This window comes from Mauremys mutica, chromosome 8 (genome assembly GCF_020497125.1).
Source record: "Mauremys mutica isolate MM-2020 ecotype Southern chromosome 8, ASM2049712v1, whole genome shotgun sequence".
Taxonomy (NCBI): domain Eukaryota; kingdom Metazoa; phylum Chordata; order Testudines; family Geoemydidae; genus Mauremys; species Mauremys mutica.
This window is the reverse complement of record NC_059079.1, coordinates 16,851,071-16,872,946: the sequence shown is the minus strand read 5'-3', so window position 1 is coordinate 16,872,946 and position 21,876 is coordinate 16,851,071. Positions and strand designations below refer to the sequence as shown.

Below are 21,876 nucleotides of genomic sequence, written 5' to 3'. Positions count from 1 at the left end.
GCATGAACTCATTACTATACACTTTAATTTTGTGATTTTTAAAAAAATACTCAAGTTAAGCTTCCAACAGCAATACTAAAACAGCCAATCTGCATATTCTGCAAGTTTTACTGTATACATTTAGTCACAAGATTAAGATGCATATTTGAAAAAAAACAGGAATAAAAAATATATATATATATGCACAAAATGGGTGAGTTAATGTTGCTGTCAGAACTTCAACACTTACATATTTCATTGAGAAACACAATAGCGTAACATATAGCCACAAAGGGTAGAATTAAGGTTGCATGTTTAATCTTAACTGTTGCACGTCCTGATTTGAATATTTAATATTAGCAAACATCTCACCAACTCCTCACCCCCACAAACATATTTAGGCCCAAATCCTACAGAGTCTTCACACAAAAATACGGTAACTCCCACTGACTTAAGATGTGAATTTTCACCTCAGGCCTTGAGTGGAAATGGGAAGATTAAGATAAAGGCTGATTTAGGGTTGGGAGGATGAGGGTTAAAAAAGCTAACTAATTCCTCGTTACCAAGTTTTGAGATTTGCCTACTTCTGAACTGTTTTGAAAGATAAGAGACTAAGGGTGAAATCCATACCCCATTGACTTTGATGGAGACAGGATTTGACCCAGAGTCTTAAGTTTATCAAAATACGCTACCAGTGAGAACTGCTCATACTGAGGTCTGGTCTACACCTAAAAATTAGATAGACCTACCTCTGTCACTCAGGTATGTGAAAAATGTCCTGCCCTGAGTCTTATGGCTATGTTGACCTAACCCTACAGTGTAGATACAATTTCCGTCAACCTAGCTACCACCTCTTGGACAGGTGGATTAATTACACTAACAGAAAAGCCCCTTCTATCGATGTAAGAAGCATCTACACTACAAGCACTACAGCGGTATAGCTACAGCTGTGCTGCTGTGGTCTTAGACATAGCCTGATTTTACAACTTCTCTGTTTAAGATCCTATGCAAAACTGTCACGTCATCTGTGCTTAATGCCCATCTGTTTTTCTGATCTAAGTCAGTCATTGAAAAACAAATCCTTAAAATATTTAAATTGAAGGAGAACATCTAAATTAGTTTGTTTTCCCAAATAGTTTAGTTTATTGTTGAAGTACAAATTGGTTTCAAAGTCCAAGTTACATTTTTGATTAATACACTCATATAAGTACACTTACTGTGCAAAATCTTGCCCCTCCACCCCGCCCCCAAGTCAATGGCAAAACTATTTACTTCAATGGAGTCTGGATTTTATCCACTGTTTCACTTACTGTATTTCATGTTGTGCCATGCAGACATAAACTTGGATTTTAGCTTTTCCACTTCATCTGTCCCTGTGGCCTCCATATTCAAATTCTAGAGAAAAAGCCATCACTGTCTTGCAAGACATGAATTTGTTACTGCAAAAACAAAAAATAAACATAACTATGGGCATAGAGACAGGTTTCAGAGTAGCAGCCGTGTTAGTCTGTATCCGCAAAAAAAAAACCCCAGGAGTACTTGTGGCACCTTAAAGACTAACAAATTTATTTTAGCATGAGCTTTCGTGAGCTAAAGCTCACTTCTTCGGATGCATAGAATGGAACACACAGACAGGAGATATTTATACATACAGAGAACATGAAAAGGTGGAAGTATGCATACCAACAGGCAGAGTCTAATCAATTGAGATGAGCTGTCGTTAGCAGGAGGAAAAAAAAAAAAAACTTTTTGAAGTGATAATTAAGATGGCCCATAGAAGGTGTGAGGAGAACTTAACATAGGGAAATAGATTCAATTGGTGTAATGACCCAACCATTCCCAGTCTTTATTTAGACCACAGTTAATGGTATCTAGTTTGCATATTAATTCAAGTTCAGCAGTCTCTCTTTGGAGTCTGTTTTTGAAGTTTTTTTGTTGCAAAATTGCCACCTTCAAGTCTGTCACTGAGTGGTTAGGAAGGTTGAAGTGTTCTCCCACTGGTTTTTGAATGTTATGATTCCTGATGTCAGATTTGTGTCCATTTATTCTTTTGCGTAGAGACTGTCCGGTTTGGCCAATGTACATGGCAGAGGGGCATTGCTGGCACATGATGGCATATATCACGTTGGTAGATGTGCAGGTGTACGAGCCCCTGATGGTGTGTCTGATGTGATTAGGTCCTGTGATGGTATCACTTGAATGGATATGTGGACAGAGCTGGCATCGGGCTTGAAGGTGGCAATTTTGCAACAAAAAAACTTCAAAAACAGACTCCAAAGAGAGACTGCTGAACTTGAATTAATATGCAAACTAGATACCATTAACTGTGGTCTAAATAAAGACTGGGAATGTATGTATGTTAAGTTCTCCTCACACCTTCTATGGGCCATCTTAATTATCACTTCAAAAAGTTTTTTTTTTTTTCCTCCTGCTAACGATAGCTCATCTCAATTGATTAGACTCTGCCTGTTGGTATGCATACTTCCACCTTTTCATGTTCTCTGTATGTATAAATATCTCCTGTCTGTGTGTTCCATTCTATGCATCCGAAGAAGTGAGCTTTAGCTCACGAAAGCTCATGCTAAAATAAATTTGTTAGTCTTTAAGGTGCCACAAGTACTCCTGTTTTTTTTATGGGCACAGAGTATACATTGTATAGTATCACCAGCATGCTTAGGTACTTAAACCTAATATGACCAGAAACAATAATAAACTTTCAGAATCCTCCACTTCCAGGAACTGAAAAACAATCACATGTTCTAGGAATATGTAATAAAAGCATTTAATTCCAAATATACAATAAAACTACTGTACAAAGCTAAATAAAATATGCCCTCCATCGGCTCTCTATTCCACACACTGATCTAGACCACATAGACCACACTAGTGTATGTGACGGCACACTCAAGTTTCAATTTGTAGTTAGAATAGAATGCTTGAATCCCTATACAAGAGAGTTTTAGAAGTTTATTTTGCTCACATCTAGGATTCTGAGCACATAAGGCTTTCCAGCGCTGCAATTAGTAACTGTCCACACCTGCAGGGCACATCCAGCGCTGCAACTCCCTGGCTGCAGCGCTGGCTGTACACCTGGGTCTGCTTGGGGTATAACCATTGCAGCGCTGGTGCTACAGCGCTGCTCGTAAAGTGTGGCCACACACCAGCGCTGTTATTGGCCTCCAGGGTATTAGGAGATATCCCAGAATGCTTTTAACTAAATTACTCCCTTTGTTTTGTTATGCTGCCTCTCTTTGTTTTGTTGTGAACTCGGGGCTCCGGGAGCTGCTTATCTAAAAAACAAACACAGCTACCCACTACCTTGCTGTGAATGAGGCAGGCAGGGGGATGAGTGTTTGCTTGACAAGAGAAACAGCGGGGGCAGGAGTGAGAAAGGGAGTCCGTTGGAGCAGCTGCTTATCTGGTCTGCAGGCTGTTTGCAGTTAAGAGTAAGGGGTCGGGAAAAATTTCTGATTTTGCAAGGCAGGGAGCTGATACACAGTGTCAGCTCCAAAAATCCACTCTCTCTCTCCCCCCCCGGTCCCTGTCACACTGCACCCCACCCCCCTCTTTTGAAAAGCACGCTGCTGCCACTTGAACCCTGGGACAGCTGCCCATAATGCATCACTCCCAACAGCGCTGCAAATGTGGCCACACTGCAGCGCTGGTAGATGTGAGCGTGGCCACACACCAGCGCTTTCCGTACACAGCTGTACGACCAGCGCTGCAACTCCCAGCGCTGCAACTCTCAAGTGTAGCCATACCCTGAGGAAGGTGTTGAGCTTGTGGAGGAAAAGGTAGAAAACAGTTACTGAAAACAGGTTTATGTACAACAGAACTGAGACTATTTTGTATAGAAACAATTTGTTATAGAAGATTTTGAAATTAAATATATTTTGCAACAGTATTTATTCCATCAATATTTTCTAGAGATCTTTTATAGTGTACTTTACATCACTTCTAATCACATGTACAGGCTAATTGTAGTTTCCTTTCTACTTTTATCTTGTTTTGTACAAAAGAGAAAAAGGTTTTTCATACATATTTTTTATGTATTCGGTCTAGTCATGTTGCTAGAATGTGATCATTTTGGCAACATAACTAGACCGAATACATAAAATGGTGGGAGCAGCAATTACCTTGCAAACTAATTCACTTAACGTTTTAAAAAGCTACTTACAAGTTGTCAAGAAAGGGAAACTGATTCCTGGAATAATCAAACAATGAAAAATGCAGTGCATACTTATTAACATGTTAGAAGCTGCAGCACAAATTGATTCAGCTTTCAAATGCCCCATTTTTTTATAATACATAAAAGCTGCATACTACCCTCACCTGATTTTTTTTCTTCTCCTAAGAGGTCTGAGAGAACTGAACAGAACTCCCTTGGTAGTCTGTCCATCAGTGCCACTTAACAGGAAAGGTTGCTATTGACCAATACAACTGCCCAAATTGCATATGCTTTGCCAATAAATAGAGGACTTCAGTTTCTATAGTTGTCAAGCTGGAACCTTTCACCAGAAACACATTTACTTTAAAATACTTGGTTCAGGAGCATTTTCTTGCCCATGCTAAGTAGAACAAAATTCTGGATTCCAGGATCTTTATTATTGGTGATATGAGAAGAAAAAAGAAACCAGTTTGTTTTTCAGAAAAGAGATTGCACTTGCAGTAATGACAGTGTACAAAATTCATATGGTAGTCATTGACAGAGACCAAATATGGAATGCCAAGGTATGATTTTTACAGTCACTTTTCTAACAAAAACCACACATTCAGACAGTCAATAAATTACACTCTGATAAATGTAAAGGGTATTTCAAAACAGTATCCTTGAAGGGCAGGTGAAAAGAACAAGCTTTTATGTCAGACAAAGATAGAACATTTTACCCATTCAGGATTTAATGCTGAGTAAAAGCTTTTGACGGGCAGACCTTTAGGAACTGTTTCAGATTATCCCTTGGTACTTAAATTGGCAGAAATTAGTGCTAGTTCTGCAAACTACCCTTGTTAGTAACTTCATGGAGAGAAGAGAGATACTGATTCTTCTGGGATTTGTTTGTTCTAAAGGCTCTTGAATGTAAGTATCGGGCTGTTGAAAGCAGTAAGGGTGTCACACTGCATTTTTGTATCCTCTTAAGCATAAAGAGCTATTCACAACTTTATTTTGTACTACAAAATATAATTGGCTAGGTATTTAGGAGGCATCATAGATACACATGCACTTTATGAACAAAGTTTACAGATGCTTGCTTTGAATGATAAAGCACGGATAAGAGGAAGAGATGGATGAAGAGTACAATAATGAAATATCAAAGTACACGTACTAACTTCCTTCTTTTAAAACCCTTGAAGGTACTGAAAACTTTGCTTGCTCACTCATCAACAGCAAGTGAGCAGCTCTCTGGTGAGGCCTAAGCCATCAACTACTACAGAATTTAAGCTCTTATTTAAAGAGCACAAAGTTTGCAGCCCTTGTAGAATGTCTAAACTACAGACCTTAAAGCAGCACAGTTGCACCGCTGTAAGGTCTCCTGTGTAGCCGCTCTATGCCGGCGGTAAAGCGCTCTCCTGCTGGCATAATTAAACCACCCCCAAATACCGCCTCACCCAGGGCAGTCTCTTTGCTTCCTTCCCTTTGGGGAGGATTGTTTCCCTAGATGGAAAAGCAGGTTAATTATGATCTTAACCTGCTCCCCATGCCCCAAAACTGAATCAGACAGGAAGGCACATACCTCGCACTAAGCATCCCTCTCCCCCATTCACTGCGGGAACTAACGCCGCCCTCCCCACGGCACCGAGGCATGCACCATGGGGGGCCCAGCCAGCCACCCCACGGCACCCAGGACGGGCTCATGCCCTGTCGTGAGGTCACCCTGGCGAGACCCTCGGGAGTTTCCGGGGGACACCCCACCTGAGAGGCGCGTCTCTCCATCCCCCCGCAAGGGGTCACAGAGGAGCTCGCCCCGCAGCTGGGGGGAGGGGATTAGGAGCTCCCCCCACCACAGACACGCCCCGCTGGAAAGGGCTGCCCCAGGAACCACTCCCACCTCCCCCCCCCCCCCGGGCGCTGGCTGTCCCCGTCCCCCGAGAGGCGCGGGCTCCACCCTCTCCCGCTGCCCCGACCCCATGGGGGCCCGCAGGAGCCACGCTCGCCCCCTCCAGCCCGCGGGCAGGACCCGGACGCTCCCTCCGCCCCCGCTGACGGACGGGAAAGGGAAGCCGCTCACCCCGCACGGCCCGCTCACTCCAGCACCGCGCGCTGGCTGGCCCCTCGCGGCCGCCGTACAGCTCAGGAGGAAAAACCAGGAGCCGTTAGCGCTCCAGAGCCTCCACTTCCGGCCTCCGGTCACGGGACGCCTGCAGCCGCGCTGGACACGCCAGAGACTACAAGTCCCAGCATGCTCTGCTCGCGGCGGGGAGAAACGGCGCGCGCGGGGTATGCCGGGAGCCGTATTCTCTGGGGACCGCCCCTGGGGTTGTCGTGTGCCCACCCCCCGGCCTCGTGGTTGGCCGCGGTTACAGCATTTTTACAGCAGAGACCAAGCCTGGCAGCCGCAGCCCCGCAGGCGAAGGCGAGGAGGCGCTGAGGGCGGGCGTGACAGTGGAAACGCACGTGCCGCTGAAAACGGGGGCGGCCCTTGCGCTGCGCCTGCAGCCCCGCCCTCCTGTGAACAGACTGGCAGCTCCTGAGGGGGCGAGGACGGGTCAGTTGCTTGTTAAACGCACCAGAGCAGTGTCAGGTGTAATCGCCAATAATGCCTTGCTGGAGCCAGCCTAGCAATAACTCCAGAAGCTTGAGTCACATGCATCCGACGAAGTGGGTATTCGCCCACGAAAGCTCATGCTCCAAAACGTTGGTTAGTCTATAAGGTGCCATAAGACTCTTTGCTGCTTTTACAGATCCAGACTAACATGGTTACCCCTCTGATACTCCAGAAGCTTGATTTTCATCACTGGCCAGGGGGAATATCTCCTCTGATTGGCTGCCTTCCCTATGTACCTGCCTCCTGTGGAGAAGCAGCCAATCATAATAATACCCAGCTCTTGCATATTCATCAGGAAGCGCTCAAAGTTCTTTACAAAGGAGGTAAGTAGCATTTCCCCCCATTTTATACATGGGAAACCCAAGCACCTAATGGTGAAATGACATGCTTAAGGTTACCCAGCAGGCTCATGTCAAAGCCAAGACTTGGCTGTAGGATTCCTGAGTCCAAGTCTAGTGTCCTATCCACTAGGCACCACTGCCTTCCAATCAGAACTGCTGCAGGGGAAGATAGTACTGGTGCCCCCGCCCTGGGAGAAGAGATGTGGGTGGGGAGAGGGAGCAGCTCATAACATTTTCACAGCAAGGGAAGAGGAAGCAGAAATTTTCCAGCAGTTCAAGGTAGTTCTGCTTTTTTTTTCCCCTCTGAAAAATGGGTCAGTCAGTTTTCCCTTTCCACCAGTGCAACATCAAGTCTGGGAGAGAATAGGCCCCTGCTGCAGCTGCCATCCCAATCCTGGAAGCAGGGGTGAAAAGCCCTCACAATTGCAGAAGGAGTAGAGATGTGCTGAGGGGTGAGGTGCAGATGAATAGTGGGGCAGAATTAATTGCTGGGCTAGGCAGTGGAACACAGAATTAGTAAACATTTTGGGCTCTGGGGAGAAGCTGGAAGCTCTGCACCATCAGGTGGCATTTTAACACAAATCTTTGTCATTTGATCTCAATTGAGTCTTCTAGTAAGAGCTCCTGTAGCAGGGGCCAAAAATCACCTTACTCTGTAAAGTTTGGGAGATGAGGCGACACTGTATTTGTAATACACATGAGCAGAGGAGAGTGAGGGGGTGCAGAGGAAGTTCAAAAAAATCTAAAGACAGGACAATAAACAATATAATATTTTGAAAATAGTTTGCAATTTTTGGCCCAATTTCATTATTTTTGGGCATCTGACTCATGATTTTTGAATTTGAGATTGGCAATTGTTCTAAAGATACTATATAAGCAATAGGTTCCTGCATTCTTGTGTTCCCATTCCACTAGTGGCAGGTTTGAGTGCATAAAGAATACTTATATGCCCTTTCTTTGCGCTACTCCCTTCTATTGGATGAAAGATAGGAAGTGGAAATCTTCAGTGACCTGAAACTCAAGGAAGAGTCATACAAAAAGTGGAAATGAGGTTGAATTACAATGGATGAATATATATATTTAAACACACACACACACACACACAAACACGCCTTCAGGGACAAAATTAGAAAGGTCAAGGCAAAAATTGGAGACTAAACTAGCCAGGGACTTAAAGGGTAGTAAGAAAACATTTTACAAATACATTGGAAGCAAGAGGAAGACCAAGAACAATGTAGACTGATTACTCAATGAGGAGGGAAAGACAATAACAGAAAATGCAGCAATGTGTTAAATGCCTTTTTGTTTCGGTTTTCACCATCAAAGTTTGGTTTTCACCATCAAAGTTAGTAGTGATTGGACAACTAACATAGTGAACATCCATGTAAATGGGGTAGAATCTGAGGATAAAATAGTGAAAGAACAAATTAAGAATTACTTAGATGAGTTAGATGTCCTAAGCTCAGCAGGTCCTCATGAAATACATCCTAGAATACTTAAGGAACTGTCTGAAGAGATCTTTGAGCCATAAGCGATTATCTATGAGAACTCATGGAGGACGGGAGAGATCTGGGAAAGGACAAATATAGAACCTATCTAAAAAAAAAGGAATAAGGACAACCCAGGAAATTATAGACCAGTCAGTTTAACTTCAGTATCCGGAAAGATAATGGAGCAAATAATCAACAATCAATTTGTAAGCACCTAGAAGAAAATAAGATAAATCAATATGGATTTGTCAAGAACAAATCATGTCAAACAAATCTAATATCCTTCTTTGACAGGTAACAAGCCTTGTGGATGGGGAGAAGCAGTAGATGTGATATAGCTTGACTTTAGTAAGGCTTTTGATGAAGTCTCATGATCTTCTCATAAACAAACTAGAGAAATACAGGCTAGACAAAACTACTATAAGGTGAGTGCACACGGGCAGCTCCAGGCACCAGTGTGCAAAGACATGCCAGCAGCCAACTGCTTCCGGGAGCGACGTGGGACCAGCGCAGGCAAGCAGCCTGTCTGAGCCCTGCTGCGCCGCCGGCTGGGAGCCACCTGTGGTAAGCACCTCCCTTCCAGAGCCTGTACCTTGCACCCCCTCCCGTAGCCCGACCTCCCTACCCCAGGTCAGAACCCCCTCCTGCACCAAACTCCCTCCCAGAGCCCACATCCCTCACCCTCTCCTGCACCCCAACACTGCAACATCCTGGAGCTCCCTCCTGCACTCAAACTCCCTCCCACACCCCTCACCCCCTCCTGCACCCCAATACTTTGCATGTGATGTGTGTCTCAAAATATTTTGGTCAAAGATAAAAATTAAAAAATGGTTCTTCTTTAAAAGGTTGCCAGCCTCTGGGTTAGACATTAGGAAAAAGGTTGTGACTATAAGAGTAATTAAGAACTTGAACAGATTACCTATGGAGGCTGTGGAATCTGTGTCATGGGAGGTTTTTAAAGAAAAGTTAGACAGGGATGGTCTAGATAATACTTAGTCCTGTCTCAGTGCAGAGGAATGGACTAGATGACTTATTGATGTCCCTTCCAGTCCTAAATTTCTATGATTCTGTGAAATGTCAGATCTCCTTACAAACATATGACCATATCAGGTTACCTACATAGGGAAATGCGACTCAGTGCTAATATACTCCATAGATATTTTACTTGTCTCGTGTTATTGGAGCTGTTTTAGAGCAAAAGATCCCCAAGTTCTCTCTAGACACACATTTGTTACAATCACACAAGAGAAATGTTGCATCACATGAAACATGAAAGTACCATACACCCAGTGGAGAGCTAATGCAGGTGTCCTGGGTTCCATTCCTGCCTACCACTGACCATGCAGGGTGGTAGGGCAAGTCACTGCCTTTCTCTGCCTCAGTTTCTCTATCGGTAAAATAGGGATAATGATAGCAAAAGAGCTTTGAGAGAAACTGATTAAAAATGTTATAAAAGAGCTAGCTTCTATTTTACTGCTGCACCTGCAGCATACAATTCTTTATTGTCCTTTTTTAGCTCAAGAAAGAGACGAGGAAGGACTGGAAGTAATTTATGCTGCATGTGTTTGTCTGCCAAAAAAAGATGATAAAATGTTTAAATAATCAAAACAGGATTGTAGTCTTATATATTGTTGTTTGCTCTTGGACTAAGCTGTCAAAGGCCCAATCAGGAGTGAGGGTCCACTGTGGTAGGCACTATACAAAGAGAGGAAAACAAGATCCCTGCCCTTACTGGTTTATAACCTAATTTGAAAATATGTTTTTAGAGTTTAATCTTTATTTTTATTTTCAGATACAAAGACAGATAAGGGTACTTGTCTGTTAGTGTATGGTCTTGCATACGGAGTTCAGAGCAGCTAGGGTGGCCAGAATTTACCAACATAAGAACAAAGAGTAGTTCAATGTATCAAATAAAATGACTAGTCCCTTGCCTGACATTAGTCGCCTGCACCTCCCTACAATGAAATCTAATAACTTGTCTTAATTTGATAGGACACACAATATGCCATCTGGAGATACACTATTAATCCCTAGGTCACCCAGGTTAAGAGAATGAAAATATTTATTTTCTGCTTTGTGCATCTGTCAGATCATGCAAAACAAGGCTTTGATTACAAAATAATTACACAAAGCAACCATAAATAACAATATACGTGGAATTAGTTTGCTTCACATACACTAAATCAGTGATTCTCAACCAGGGGTACTTTACAACAGGTGAAATCAGTACAAACTAAAATTTCATACAGACAATGTCTTGTTTATACTGCTCTATTTATGATACACTGAAATGTAAGTACAATATTTATATTCCAATTGATTTATTTTATAATTATATGGTAAACATGAGAAGGTAAGCAATTTGTCAGTAATAATGTGCTGCGACACTTGTATTTTTATGTCTCATTTTGTAAGCAAGTAGTTTTAAAGTGAGGTGAAAGTTGGGGATACACAGGAAAAATCAGACTCCTGAAAGGGGTTCAGTAGTCTGGAAAGGTTGAGAGCCTTTCTGTAGGAGAGAGATTGGAGAAAACGTCTTGCATATAGCAAACTTCACACAAAAGTCACAGAGGGAGTTTATACTTTTAGCATTGTAATAGCATGAACTTCCATACAAACGACTTCCCAGCTCCAATAGTGCTAAATTATGCAATACCAGCAAGTAAATATTTAAAATCTGTTGATAGAAAACATAATTTAAGTGTATATTGCTTTTTTATATTAGCAGGCAAGAACAAGTCATAGTAAACTTGTGACAAATACAAGATTAAAAGTTAAGGGAGATGCTCTATACTTCACTAGCCTTACATAGGCTGCAGAAGAGGCCATTGTAGTTTTGGTTTCAGACCTTCTTCCCGCCACTCCAAAGGAGAGCTTCTGCGGTAGGGGCAGGAGTCTAGCAGTTACTCCAGCCCCACTGCTCTAGTGTCAACAACTTCTTCTCCTAGTCTCATGGGGACCAGAGCAGGAGCTCAGAGTCCCGCTCTGTTTTTTCATCACCTTAGTGGCATCTGAGATGAGATGGAACTGGAACCGCTGTACCTGCTTCAGAGAGGAATCATGATCCCCTTGTGGGCCTCACAGGTTGGGAGCCATTGATTTAGAAAGATGCTTGCTTTGCACCACAACTTTCTTAGCATGATTTTATTTGATATTCAGAACTAATGAGTGTCCCTGACTTATTGTATTGATGGGAGATAGTTCAGAGAGGTGAAGAACACCCTTCACCATCTAAACTTCTTGATCTTCAGTGCTTGTGTGAGCCTAATAGTTACTGCAAGGGACAGGGAGGCAGGAAGCCTAGATTCTGTTCCCAGCTCTGTCGCTGACTTGCTGAATCACTTACCTTCTTGTGCCTATTAATATAATTACCTTTAAAAGGAGCAAGATAGAGCTGAGGGATGTAATGGGAACATTAAACATTCAAAGATCCTTATTATCCAGTTTACTTTGCTCATGTGTAGTCCACTGACTTGAATGGAACTACTTGCATGAGTTAGGCGATAAGATTTGGCCCTTAATGAGTTTAAAAGGTTTCACCTAGTTGTCAATAGATGGCTCTCTTAATTTGCAATATTTCTATTATTTGCACTTTGGGTTATGCTGGACATATTATCAGTGGAAAGTGTGTTTTCTTTGAGGGACTTTATGTAAGAATAATAGAACAAGCAGTAATGGCAGACAGAATTGAATAAATAGGCTAATAAAGACAATATCAATTATTATTTAATACCTTTCCTAACTGGTGTTTGCAAAGTGCTTTGAAGGTAATGTAAGAGATCTTTTATACTGTTGTGCAAGAGCTAGACAGCATAGGTAACAAGCCTGATGACTCATCATTATTATTGGCAGAACGTCACTCACCTACTGTGATAAGAACCAAGTAAAAATTCTCTTAAAAGTTCAGAAAATAAAGATAACAAAATGTAGTCACTTATTTTAAAAGATGTATCTGGCTAGTGGACAGATACCTCAGTGAATAGCTGAGTTACTTCTCTTCCCTCCCACTACACCTGGGTGCAGAAGGCCGTCAGTGCAGTAGAATTGCTGCAGTGTCATAAATATATCAATATTCTTAGATATAGTCAGTCTGTGAACCTTCAGTATATGGACACATAGGTTGAACCTAACTATAACTTTGAGATACATAGAATTGATTGGTCATTCCCTGAATTTGTTGTTGCTAAATTTCCCAGCAGAGAAGTTTGGATTTCCCCCATCTAGCATTTTAGCCCTTGATGTCATGAGTTGATAGTTTTCTCTCACTCCCAAGATCAACAGAGCAGTTAAAGAAGATATACGGGCATTTTAAAAAGTATTGTAGGCAGAAACAACTGGGGGAGTCAGTCTACAGTGTCCCTCAAAGTTGCTGTATTTGGTCTAGATATTGCAGTGTGTTTGTACAAAAGTAACATTAACGTTGTTGTCCCCAAAGAATGGAACAGCGTTACCTCTTTTATCACATTTCAAGTCATTCTTGCCTATGAAATATTGCCTGACAGGAGGAGTTACTGCTATAGCAAGCCATTTCTTTCTTGTTCCCTTTCCCTCTCCTCCTGTATCATCTTCTCCTTTTCATTCCTGTACTACTTTCACCTTCTTCCCTTTTCTATCCTCTCATTCTGGTTCCTTTTAAATATTAAGTAGATTATATTATGGCAGCTCCCAAAAGCCCTAGTCAGAATAATGGCTTTATTATGCTACACACTGTACAAATGCCTAGGAAGACAGAGAAAAGACCTGATTATATTTTTGGTTCTTTCTGTCACCTCTCTCGTTCCTATTTTCCTATTCCTCCTTTCTCTACTATTCTCTCTATTTATCCTCTTTATCCTGTTTCACCTCAAACCCTCTCATCTCTTCAGCAGTCTAATTCCAACTCATCTTCTCACTACAAATTCAGCCCCTATACTGGAGTAACTTTTGGATAATGTTGCATCCTGGGTACGTCAAGACCCCCAGCACTTCAAGTCTTGATGATTGGAAGAGATTATTGATATATTCCATGTATCTCCACTTAATGGAGAGGGCTTATTTGAAAATAGCAGATTAGTTAAGATGTTGGTAGTACTGTTGCGCATGCCTTTCCCCATGGAAAGCCCTGGGTCAGATATAGTACATAATTAGAAGGAGCGAGGTTCTGGAACAATAGTAGTGGGGCAAACAACCTACCTAGTTTTAAAATGGAGCTTGATAAAGTTATGAATGGGATTATATGATGGGGTTGTGTGCAACAGCGGGGGCTGGACTTGATGTTCCAGTCAGTCCCTCCCAGTATTATGTCCCTAAGTGTCTCCCATTGTCCAGTGTGGCCAGGATTCACTCTTCTTAATCCTGTGCCAACCCTATAAGAACATTTGTCTTTGTGACCATACCACTGGGCTATTTTAATTTAATTTAAGGTTTCCAGCAATGCCTGTTTATTGCTGGAGTCTAGTCCAGAATACAGAAGCTTGTTTGCTCACTTATGCACTCTTTACACTGGAGGTCCATAAAGTGAATTAAACTGAAGGCTCTGTTTACATTACAACTATAAACAGAGTCAGGAATGCTAGTTACACCAAGGATTTTCCCTTACTCTGATTATAATTTGGATAAGAGCTGTAGTGCATTAGGGCCTATCTAGCATAACCAGGTTAAAGCTTTGGATGTTTCAGAGTTTTAAACCAGTTGTAGGGACACTTAGGTCCCAACAACACTTCAACAATGTTGTAATTGGGGGCCCCGGATGAAGTTATGGTTGCAACATATATGGGGCCTAAAGACTATCCATGTATGTTGTCTTTGGTAGTTTTTAAAACCTTAATGGTAGAATCTAGATTGGCTTTATTTAATAAAAAATCATAGAAATGTAGGACTGGAAGGGACCTCAATAGGTCATCCAGTCCAATCCCTTGCACTGAGCCAGGACTAAGTATTGGCTAAACCAGGGGTAGGCAACCTATGGCACGCATGCCAAAGGTGGCACGCGAGCTGATTTTCAGTGGCACTCACACTGCCCGGGTCCTGGCCACGGGTCCGGGGGGTGGGGTCTGCATTTTAATTTAATTTTAAATGAAGCTTCTTAAACATTTTAAAAATCTTATTTACTTTACATACAACAATAGTTTAGTTATATATTATAGACTTATAGAAAGAGACCTTCTAAAAAAGTTAAAATGTATTACTGGCACGCGAAACCTTAAATTAGAGTGAATAAATGAAGACTTGGCACACCGCTTCTGAAAGGTTGCCGACCCCTGAGCTAGACCAACCCTGACAGGTGTTTGTCTAACCTGCTCTTAAAATCTTCTAATGATGGAGATTCCACAACCTTCCTAATTAATTTGTTCCAGTACTAACTGGAGCCCTCTTTGAGCCTCATTCTGGGGTTTTAGATCCAGTATGTGCCTTTTATGGATTATATGTTAGGTCAGCAGGTGTTTGGCTAGACTATGTGAAACTCATTTTCCCTTAACATCCATTTCAGTCTAATTCTTTGTCCTGGTGGCTCTCTTCTCTGCCTTTGGGAAGGCAGGAATTCACCCAAGAATCAGTCCAAGGCACAGCTTTCTCCCAACAGCTTTATTAGTCTATACAGAATCCCACTGAGATTGCTAAGAACAGTCAGTGGGTATGATACAGAAATCCCAGATGCCTACAAGGAACTCAAGCTCCATCAATCAAAAACAATCTTGCCTGCCCCAGTCTTGGCTCCTTTGTCCCAGACTAAGGCTCCTCCTTCCCTTGAGACAGTGGCTGATTCTTTAGTGGAGAAATCTCAACCTGCTGTATCCTTGCAGTGGCAACATGCTCTCCGGGCTGCAGGCTGCATGGTCCCTTCTCGATTGGCAATCTAATCAGTGGAGAACTGGCAGTGGCAAGGAGGAGTGGTATTTCCTACCAGCCAAGGGTGCCAGAACCTTTATAGAAGTGTGTGCGGGGGCCAAGGCCAACGTGGCAGGGGAATTAAAGTATTACTTAAATATCCTGTAGAGTACAGCTGTAACATAAGTAACCGGAATACAAAATGTAGCCACATTATAATATTTAAGGTATATTATAATATGAACAAACAAAAAAACCCAACAACTTTAGTTCGAAACATTGGGTCTTCATTTTATTTTTGCACTTCATGTATTGTATGTCACTTGCATTTATAATTTTATTGCGTATACTCCACTATTAATACTGCACTATTATTATTATTGAACTGTAACTTGCAATTCTGTAACATCACAATTGAATCATCCTTGTTTATCTGTAATGAATATTTTAACAGTTGTAACCCTAAATTTTAAACCTCCTTGTAAAAAGGTGTCAACAAAATAAATAATATCAAACAACTTTGAAGGGAGGTAAATGTTTCCCCGTCTATGAGCTACCATATAAAATTATGTTTTTTCTAATGTTTTATAAAAAATAAAATAAATATATTTTTAGAAAACCTAACAAACACCATCAATAGGCTGTAAGATAGAAGTAATACGATATCTACTGAGCAAAAAATGTAAACTTAATGCAGTTTTCATTACATGATTATCCAGGATTGCCGTGATATTCACGGCAATGCATCTGATCCGATCTCATAGTGCATCTTGGCCATTAGCAGTATGATCATGTCTTTCCCACAGCACATAAGAAACATATGTTAAAAAGTGGGGGGCATAGCCCCCAGGCTTCCTGCGTGCTGACAGATCTCTAGCCAACCAGGACTCTGGGATGTAGAGAGGTCAGCTACTCCTATTTGCCCATCCCCAGCCAATGAGGCTCCGGAGTAGTTTTAGCCTTCAAAGCCTTGCTGCTGATTGGTGGAGTGGGAGAGGTTCCACATCTCCGCCATTTTACATATCTATCTATCTATAGCTGGCAATAATCTTGCACTGGCACATAGATATATTGGCTAGGTCATCCAGTGTCTCTCCATCTTGAACATCTATGTCCCTATGAATAACTCCTATTTACAACCATGTTAGTACAGATTTTATAACTAGCTGTGGTCATTTAAAAGTGAAATCATCGTTCGTTTTATGCTTAAATAATTGGCTGCAAACTATTTCAACTGCCTCACACCAACCAAGAAAATCAAGTTGCAGTACTTGACTTGTAGTGGGCACGCACCCCTTGGGGCAGGGCCAGTGCAAGGATATTTTGCGTCCTAGGAGAAACTTCCACCTTGTGCCCCCCTGCTCCCCACACATCGGTTCATTGAGGGGCAAATCCCAATGAGCCTTTATAGACCCCAGGGGCCAGCCGTGAACAGGGGCCAGCCATGCCCAGGGGCTGCTCCCCAGACCAGGTTCCCCCCCTCCCTGCCTCCTGAACTCCCTTGGAGGGTGCACAGCCCCCCCCCCGTGAGCCCTCCCCACCCCACCCAGGTGGCCCCTGCCCCGAGTCCACTTACTGGCTTTGCCGGGCTTGGGCCGCTGCAGCTGCTCGGCAGGGAGGAGCCGCCTTCCGGAGGCACCGGAGAGCCAGAGTGTTCCGCTTGCAGCAGCAGCGAGCTCCAGACGTGGAGGAGCCGGTGCGGTGCAGGGGGGCAGCAGCCCTGCAAAGGCGGCGGCGCCACTAGTGGGGAGCAGCTGCCCCGCCCCTCCTGCCCAGGCTATGGCCCGGGGCCCCCTCTGGGGGCTCCTGCAGGCTGCAGTGGATGTATGCGGGCGCCAACCCCCATGTGCCCCCCGGCTCCCCCCTCGCCTAGGGTTACCATATTTCAACAATCAAAAAAGAGGGGAGATCCCTGCCCTAGCCCCGTCCCCATCCACTCCCTCCCACTTCCCACCCCAATTGCCTCGGTCAGAACCCCCAATGCTCCCCTGCTCCTTGTCCCCTGACTGCCCCCTCCTGGGACCCCTGCCTCTAACTGCCCCCCAGAACCCCACCTCCTACCTAAGTCTCCCTTCTCCTTGTCCCCGACTGCCCCTCCTGAGACTCCCCCCCACCCTAACTGCCCCCCCAGAACCCTACCCCCATCTCCTGACTGCCCCAACCCTTATCCACACCCCCGCCCCCAGATAGATCCCTGGGGACTCCCACGCCCCATCCAACCACTCCCCACCCCCTGAGAGGACCCCCAGAACTCCCAACCCATCCAAACCTCCCCCTGCTCCCTGACTGCGCCCCAGGACTCCCCTTACCATGCCCATGCCAGTCAGATGCTGGCTCCACGTGGAGTGCTGAGGCAGCCGGAGGGGGGAGCTGCAGGAGGGGCAGCAGCAGCTCACACTTCCGGTAGCCGCTGAACCCGAGCGCGGTGAGGGGGAAGCCAGGGGGCACACCTGCCCGGGCTGTGGCCCAGTGGCCCCCCCCCGGGGGGGCTCCTGCAGCGGATGCATGCGGGCGGCGGTCCCTGTGCACCCCCCGTCTCCCTCCTCGCTGCACTTGGGCTCTGCGACTTCCGGGAGTATGAGCCACTGCCACCACCCTCCCGCAGCAGGCTCAGGGCCCCGTGCCCCGGCGGTTCACACTCCTGGGAGCCGCAGAACCCGAGCACGGTGAGGGGAGAGCTGGGGGGTGCGCCTGCCACCAGTCTGGGGTCCTGGCTGCCAGCCCCGCTCAGCCTCCTTCCAGCCTGGGGTTCCATTCACTCAGCCAGCTGTGTGCTGAGCGGGGCCGGCAGCTGGGACCCCGGCTGGCAGCCGCGTGCCAGGCAAAATCGGCTCGTGTGCCAAAGGTGCCGACCCCTGCACTACTCCAATAATGGTTGCAGGATCACAGTACTACTTAGCTCTTACATACCACTTCATATTTTCAAAATCAATGTATAAAATTTAGCAAATTAGTTCCACACCACCTTTTCAAGTAAAGATTATCTCCAGTTTTAGAGATGAGGAAATTGAGGCAGAGAGGTTGTGACTCACACGGCAAGTCAGTGACAGCACTAGGATTAGAATTCAGAGTTTATGGTTCTGAACCAAAAGCTCAGTCAGTCTGCCTGTCAGTAGTGTGGAGAAAAGATTTATTGATAACATGAATGTTAGTGTTTGCTGTTATTGGGAGCATACTAGAAAAGAGACTGCACCTTTTCTTACAGATCTTCAGTTTTCCCTTCATTCTGTTGGTTAATGTTCCATGCGCTGAAAAATTGTTGAGACAGTCAATCTACAGTATCTGTTGGTCTTCCTCACAAGGTCATGTATACGTTTCTACCAGCCTCACCCATCTGATATGATTTAAATTCATTGGCACTGATGTGGTAGTTTGTTGCTGGGCTGTAGCTATCTGGAAAGTAACAAGAAATGTTTCTATTATTTTTCTGATATTTGCTTGTTGAGGCTCACTGGGTTGAGATATTTTTTTTCATATTTAGACCATATATCCTATCAATCTGCAATGGATAATTCTACACTGAGGGAATATAAATAATGGTTTAATCTACATTAGCTACAAGACTATATTCGTTTTATTCATTTTATAGCTTGGAAACTTAAATATACATTCTTCTCTATGTGGGCAGATCTTACACATTTGATAACATGAAGTCTGGATTTTATCATCTCTATTATTACTTCGATACTTTGCTACTTATGGATATTTACCTGCTTGAACAAAATTAAAACAAAATAATTTATTTAAAAAAGAAAAAGAAAAATCTACCCACCTCCCTTCCCAAATTTGGTTCTTTTTGAACCAAAACTGATTTTTTTCCCCAATTTTTTTCCTGCCCAAACCACCCCAAAATGTAATATGGATCGAACATAGCCTTTGGAATCAACATTCCATTTCGAAAAAGTCATTTGAAAACAAAATGTCCAAATGGTTTGTTCAAAAAATATTCAGACATTTCCAGGCTTTTTTCTAGCCAAAACTATTCACCAAGTTCAACGCAAGTTTGTGAATAGTTTTGGTGCCCTGAAAAAGGCAGTTTTTGGTGTGACTTTACTATTTTCCAATAAATAAATAAATAGAATGGGGGAAAAAAAAGAGAGAAAAATTTGCCCAGCTCTATCCAATACATTTAGTGACAGGGATTCTCATTTATCAGCTGCTGTGCAATAGCTAATAGAAAGCATGGAAGAGGGACATGGTAAATTAGAGCAGCTCCTGAATTCTGTACTTTACAGTGCATCGTGGATGCAACTTCCCTGTGCAGAGCTGACTGAGTGCTACAAGGGACCTTGGACATGGAGCTCAGAATCAAATGTATGCAAATGTGGCTTAAAGCTACTTTTGCAGTCCATCCCCCTTGCGTTGTGCCTTACTGTGGTGTACATCTTGGAAGAACAGCACAGAGTGTGAGCTATAATTGAGAATACAAACTTTATCAAATGATCAATTTAGATCTGCAATGAGAAGGGAAAATATAATCAGAAACAATGCATAAAAATATATTACAGGTATTTGCAATGGTATATTACGCTGCATGATGGTGTAGTTTAAAGGTTTTATTTGGGAAAGCCACATTACTCAAATTCTACAAGTCAAGCCATCCTGATGAGTAATCAATCATAAAATCTTTTACATGACAGGTAGACATTTTAAAAAGTGAGCTAGGATCCCAAGTCCTATTAACTTTCATTGAGACTTAGATTCCTAACTTCCTAAGGCCTGGTCTACACTGGGGGGGGTGGGGGGGGTGTCGAACTAAGGTACGCAACTTCAGCTACGCGAATACGTACCTTAGTTCGAACTACTTACCCGTCCTCACGGCAGGGCCGGCTCCAGAGCCCAGCGGGGCAAGCACCCGCCTGGGGCGGCCCTTTCCCGGGGGGGCGGCAGGCTGGTCCGGCGGACCTGCCGCAGTCATGCCTGCGGGAGGTCCACCGGAGCCCCGGGAGCAGTGGACCTGCCGCAGGCATGACTGCGGAGGGGGCGCTCGTCCCGCGGCTCGGCTCGACCTCCCGCAGGCATGACTGCGGCAGCTCAACCGGAGCCGCCGGACCAGCGAACCGCCCGCAGCTGCGGGAGGTCCAGCCGAGCCGCGCGACCAGCGGACCCTCCGCAGTCATGCCCACGGGAGGTCCGCTGCTCCCGCGGCTCGGGGGCGCCTCCCGGGCATGACTGCTTGGGGCGGCCAAATTGCTAGAGCCGCCCCTGCCTCACGGTGCGGGATCGATGTCCGCGGCTCCCCCGTCGACTCCGCCACCGCGTTTGCGGTGGTGGAGTTCCGGAGTCGACGGGAGTGATATATCAGAGTTTGATATATCGCGTCTAGATGAGACGCGATATATCGAACTCCGAGAAGTCGATTGCTACCCACCGATCTGGGCGGGTAGTATGGATGTACCCTAAGTCTTTGAAAATGGGACTTACTTAATTTTTCTGTTGAAGTGCCATTTTCAAAAGTGACTTAGGAATCTAAGCCTCCCTGAAAGTCAATGGGACTTGGGTGCTTTTGAAAATTATACACCTTATTATTAAGTATTCACTATATACCACAAATTTAAGAACAAAAATATTTTTAATCTGTATTTCCAAAGTTTTAAAAAATTGGGACTATTTTTCATGTCCCTGTATGCCAAGTCAGGTTCTTTTGTTACTATGAGTTCAATAGTTCTGCATTCAGAAGGAAAGAAGAGTTATAATCAGAATCTTAGAAACCTCTAAATCATCAGTATTAGCTTTTCTGTATGCAATATCATCATAATTCTAAAGCCCAGTCTCTCAGTAAGTTACAGGACTAGATTCATATACTGTGTCCCCTGCGATAGTGATAAAAATCTTCTCTTTCTACTGGTTTAAGTCTCACAATGTTTGGCCTGAAGGGGTCTTGGCCAGTGGGTCTTGATGATCACCCGCACCCAGCCCACCCAGTCCTGAGTGGTGTCCCCCATGATGGACTTCATGGTGTACGCGTTGTCGTAGTCTCTCGCATACTGCTGGTTGTTGGGGACGGGCCTGAAGGTGTTCATCTGAGCAATGCAAAACCACCCGAGTGTCTTATTTAACTGGTCGTGGATCAGTATCCACCCGCACATGGGGCCCACCGTCGGCTGCCAGAAAGAGTCCTTCTGACCACTACTCCAGGGGCTATATGCTGCTACAGCATAAAAGACGTAGAGGAGAATTCCCCTGGTGTAGGAGCCTTGTGAGATGCTCTCCAACCTCCTCGCAGACACAGGCCAAGGTGAACTGCTGGAGCAGCAAAGCTGGGAGGGGACAGATCAGGGTGAGAGGGGACATGGTCTTAGCACTCAGTACTATAGGGATTCTGGGCTTCAGAGAAGTCCATAGCCAGCCTAAGTAAGGCTGCCCCTGGACTCTTCTAATTTATAGTGGGTCCATTACAACCCCTACAACAGCTCAGAATCTAGGCAGTGCAAAGATGGCATAAAGCCGTCTTTGCCTACTGCTTCAGGCTCTGCCTACTGAGATGCAGCATAG

At 44.2% G+C, this 21,876-nt stretch overlaps 1 protein-coding gene across 2 annotated transcripts in view; it reads right to left on the bottom strand.

Moving 5' to 3' along the window:
* ATG4C (autophagy related 4C cysteine peptidase) overlaps positions 1-6,322 on the bottom strand; it is a 41,726-nt gene extending 35,404 nt beyond the window's left edge. For both annotated transcript variants that reach the window (XM_045027379.1, XM_045027378.1), the window contains exons 1-2: positions 6,207-6,322; positions 1,290-1,418 (exon numbers count right to left, since the gene is read on the bottom strand). In XM_045027379.1, the coding sequence (XP_044883314.1) occupies positions 1,290-1,365 (76 nt within the window). In that variant the 5' untranslated portion in view covers positions 1,366-1,418; positions 6,207-6,322. The remainder of the gene's footprint in view (positions 1-1,289; positions 1,419-6,206) is intronic.
* Between the last annotated feature and the right edge of the window lie 15,554 nt (positions 6,323-21,876).